This window comes from Pyrus communis, chromosome 14 (genome assembly GCF_041283825.1).
Source record: "Pyrus communis isolate YQ-2024b chromosome 14, ASM4128382v1, whole genome shotgun sequence".
Taxonomy (NCBI): Eukaryota; Viridiplantae; Streptophyta; class Magnoliopsida; order Rosales; family Rosaceae; genus Pyrus; species Pyrus communis.
In genome coordinates, this window is record NC_142578.1 from 23,651,033 (window position 1) to 23,655,673 (window position 4,641).

General features: G+C 37.0%; 1 protein-coding gene across 1 annotated transcript; it reads left to right on the top strand.

Annotated features, from left to right (window-relative positions):
- Nucleotides 1-1,617: 1,617 nt before the first annotated feature.
- On the top strand, nt 1,618-4,338 carry LOC137713393 (aluminum-activated malate transporter 8-like). The gene is made up of 6 exons (XM_068452683.2): nt 1,618-2,135; nt 2,223-2,363; nt 2,592-2,864; nt 2,973-3,100; nt 3,249-3,392; nt 3,547-4,338. Exons 1-6 carry the CDS (start codon nt 1,841-1,843, stop codon nt 4,048-4,050), a joined length of 1,485 nt encoding a protein of 494 aa, XP_068308784.2. The 5' UTR covers nt 1,618-1,840; the 3' UTR covers nt 4,051-4,338.
- Nucleotides 4,339-4,641: the final 303 nt, after the last annotated feature.

Consider the following 4,641-nt stretch of genomic DNA (forward strand, 5'->3'; position numbering starts at 1 on the left):
TTCGGGAATCCCGAAATATTTTCGGGATTTTGGGACAAATCGGGAATCCCAAATTGAAATATGAAATTATGAATTGTTCTTCAAATATATAATTCAAGAACACATTCATGAACTAGGAATTTCATTTCATCCACACTACCATTTAATTGAACACTGGCATGCCTGACTGTTTTTATCATAGTCAAAATTCAAATTAATTAAACCCTTTTTGCAATCTGTTGAGAGACAAAAGAATCAAGTCTTCTGAAATCATCAGCCATAACAATAGCAATAATAAAATCCACATGAATATCAAACAGAACATGAAAAATATGCAAGGTGTAGGGCATTCCAGGTTGCAGAGCATGAATTAGAAACTACTAGCATCAATTATAAAAGAATAATATATATATGTATAAATATATATATAATAATTAACATTATATATTTTCGGTTCGGTATGGGATTCCCGAAATATTGAGAAGCTAATCCCGAATCCCATACCGAAATTTTGGGATCGATTCGGGATAGCATCCCGAAAATTTCGGGAATTTCGGTTTGGGAAATTTTTGGTTTGGGATCGGGATTTTTTCGGTTCGGTTCGGGATTTTTGGGAATTTTTTCCACCCCTAACGATATCAAGGTTGGAAACTTAAAAAAAAAAAAAAAAATTATGCTAAATAAGTTGATACTAATGATCATTTCTTAAGTAATTTTTATTTATAAGCTCAATTTATCATAATTTATGGGCACTTAAGGTTGACCCTCCTTAACAGAATTTACGGCCCTGCCACTCTACTTTCCTAGTAAATAATTGTAGAATATGATGAAACTTTACCTAAATTAAATAAAGCAGGTGGGGTTAGTGCATGGCGTGGTGAAAGCATAATCTGCTCAAAGTCAATGCATACCAGTTCTGCTTATTAACTTCAAAACTGAGTTAGCCAACTGGTCCATCTTCTCTCTCGCTCTCTCTCGCAACAGTGGAACACAGTGCAAGTCACAGAGACTTAACTGTGATCACACTATGTTTTACGTACGGAAATTTAGGGTTTCAAAGATGGTGTATGCCTGTGTGTGAGACAGAGAGAGTTTTCATGGAAACTAAAATACACATTTAATTACCCAAGCTAGCTGAAGGTTTTAAACTTTTAACCTCATAGTAGTGGTGAAAGTAGAGTTGTGAGTGATTAGTGGGTTGAAGAACTCTTGATTCCTCTAGTCTGACAAGTGGGATAAATTAACGGACAAGGATTGTCTGCCCTCCCACTTTCGGTGTCTTTTCGTGCCCTCCTATTTTGTGTGATCACAGTTAAGCCATGTTAACATTTATATTGTTTTTTTATAGATATAATAAGACAAAAATGAATAATAATATAAAATGTTGACGTGGCTTAACCATGACCACACAAATAAGAGGACACCGGAAGTGGAAGCGCAGACAATCCTTATCCTAAATTAACATCATACTCTGACGTTTGTGGGTTTTATTAAATATTAGCTCAGATCCAAGTAAAAACCACGCTTTTCAAAACCCTCCTCCTCTCAATTGCAAGAAAAATCTGTCTCTCCATAAAATATTCTTCCTTCACACCAAACTCTTTGCCTTATAAATTAGGGCCAATTGTGAGAGAATTCAACCCATCAAAGTTGCTTCCACTTTCTTGCCCAACCATCTCTCTCTTCCACACCCTTCCCCCTTTCTAAAGTCTTAGAAGCTACAAAAGGAAAACCATCTTCCTAGAGGCTTTAATTAGCTTAATTTTTCTTAATATATAGGACATAACTTGTTAGGAAAGGAAAACCATCTTTCTTCAAACCTTTCAGACCTTTTAATCCAGTTTGTCGCCGAACTGAAGACATGGAGATCACCGAGTTAGAAACTGCAGGGGAAGAGAAGGTCAGGTTTTTCTCGCGGCTGTGCAGATGGCTCAAGACCTTGCTCGGAAAGTTGAGTACCAAGGTTGTCAAAGTTGTAAAGAGCATTATAAAGCTAGGACAAGATGACCCAAGGAGAGTAACTCACTCTCTAAAAGTGGCTTTGGCTCTTACATTGGTGTCCATATTGTACTACTGGAGAGTCCTTTTCGATGGTATTGGGATTGCAGGAATCTGGGCGGTGATAACCGTGGTAGTAGTGTTTGAATTCACTGTAGGTAAGTGAAAATAGTGTACATACCTTAAAGTTTCATTCAACTTATCATGTTCAAATAAATCAAGTGCTTATTTCATTTTCTGTGTAGGTGCAACCCTCAGCAAAGGTTTAAATAGAGGTTTTGCAACATTCATTGCTGGTGCTCTTGGCCTTGGAGCTACTCACATAGCTAGTCTTTTTGGAGTGAAAGGAGAACCCATTGTGCTTGGGATCTTTGTCTTCCTACTAGGTATATTTGTACATAAGAAAATAGTGCGTCGAGTTAATGTTCTCTTTGCCGGATATCTGACATGACCAATATGGACCCACTTAAATTAACGGCCCTAATTCACTATCTCTGACGTAATGAACATGACAAATGATCCGGCAAGAAGTTTTCTCTTATTATAGCTAGGCTGTCTCTATATAAAAGACTATTGCTTATACTAATGCATGCAAGTGTTTTTTATGGTTGCAGCTGCAGCATCTACATTCTCACGGTTCTTCCCACGGATAAAGGCGAGATATGACTATGGGGTGTTGATATTCATATTAACATTTAGCATGGTAACCGTCTCGGGGTATCATGTTGAAGGGATCTTGGAGATGTCAAATGAGAGACTCTTAACAATTGCAATAGGTGGAGGAACCTGCATGATCATATCAGCTTTTGTTTGTCCAGTATGGGCTGGTGAAGATCTGCACAAGCTGATATCTTCCAATATAGAAAATCTTGCAAACTACCTAGAAGGTAAACTAAATTATATATTAACTCATTGGCTCTAGCTCCATTAAGTTTTCCTCAACATGTTTAAAGATCAACTAAGAATAAACAATCTATTTAACTAATTAATTACAGGTTTTGGTGGTGAATATTTTCCACTACCTAAGGATGGAAAGTCAGCAGGCATTGTCTCCAAAAGTAAGGAATCATTTCTTGAAGGATATAAGAGTATCCTCAACTCAAAAAGCAGTGAAGAATCCTTGGTGAGTGCTTAAGCATCTTTTTGCTCCTTCCCTGCTGCCACTAAATTTTACCATGGCATGGAAACCACTAATATCTTTAGCTAGCCATCTTTATGGGTACAACTTGTACTTGCCAGGTATGGTGTACTCACATTGTATATTTGTATAGGCAAATTTTGCAAGATGGGAACCAGGACATGGCCGTTTTAAATTTCGCCATCCTTGGAAGCAGTACTTGAAGATGGGTGCCCTTGCCAGGCAGTGTGCCTACCAGATTGAAACTTTAAACGGTCACATCAACTCAGATGTACAAGTATATATCAAACCATCATACTCTTCAAGGGTCCATAATTTAATTAAAATATTTAACAAAAGGAAAATGACCATTTACATGTATTTATATAATGTGTAATTGATCTGCCTTGGTAGTTTGATTGACTAATTAATTGATTGCATCATCCTTGCAGGTACCACCAGAATTTTTACAGATAATTCAAGACTCCTGCAAAACTATGAGTATTGAGTCTGGAAAAGCGCTAAAAGCATTAGCCGTAGCAATCAAAACCATGGAAGAACCAAAAGATGCTCGTGAACATTTGAAGAACTCCAAGACTGCAGTCAAAGACCTCAAAATTGCACTCAAAGCTGCATCACTAGAAACGGCAGACATACTTGCAATTGTACCAGCTGCAACAGTTGCTTCAATACTAGTTGAGATTGTCAAAGGGGTAGAAAAAATTTCTAAATCAGTTCATGAGCTTTCTGAACTAGCACACTTCAAAAAAGCTGTGGAGTGCACTGTATCACAAGAGAAGCCACTATTGCTGCACAGGGGAAGCGTTAACCCTGTACTTTTGGATGGTGAAGATGCCCATGTTATAATCACCGTAGGTGAAACAAACATTGGTTCCCAAGAAAATGAGATTAATCCTCAGGCACCAAAAGGACCAAAACCAAGGGAGGAAGCGTAACCATTTGTCAATCTAAGAAGTAATCTGGTTTAAAATACTCAACTTGTATACTGTATTTTGTTGAGTAAGATGATCAATTCGATCATGTTCTAATTTCACAAAGAAGTAATGAGATTCTTAGGGGAAAGACATATTAGCAATATTTCCCCATTTTTCACATTCAAACTTTTACAATAAGAGCCTCCCACTATATACCTAGTAGAGGCGAAAGAAGAAAATATGTTTCTCTTCCCTTGGGCTATGTATCTGGTGTTCTCCTTTGAATTGAAAAACTTAAGGCGCGTTTGATAACTATTTTTTTTTCTTCATTTTTTGTGCTTGAGATCTAGGAAAGTTATATGGAAAAAGGAGAGACGAAGGTGGTGAGAGGGAGGAGAAGAAACAAAAACTTTATTTCCCTATAAAGAATCAAAAGTACTCTTTCCATTACCCTAAAAAAATGAAGTTATAGTTGTCAAGGTAAGAGACCGAGATTATATTTTGCTACAAAAACCGAATCTAAGGAGTTGGTTGAAAGATAAGAATAGCGTAATTGGTCGATTGATTGGCCGATCAGATAGAAGGTAAATTGAGCAATATTCTCAAGTGAAA

Excerpts from the sequence above, each read along its gene's own strand:
- LOC137713393 (XM_068452683.2), top strand. The coding sequence starts at position 1,841 with ATGGAGATCACCGAGTTAGAAACTGCAGGGGAAGAGAAGGTCAGGTTT. Across the intron at positions 2,865-2,972 it reads TCTTGCAAACTACCTAGAAG|GTTTTGGTGGTGAATATTTT; the intron begins GTAAACTAAATT and ends AATTAATTACAG. Across the intron at positions 3,101-3,248 it reads AAAGCAGTGAAGAATCCTTG|GCAAATTTTGCAAGATGGGA; the intron begins GTGAGTGCTTAA and ends ATATTTGTATAG.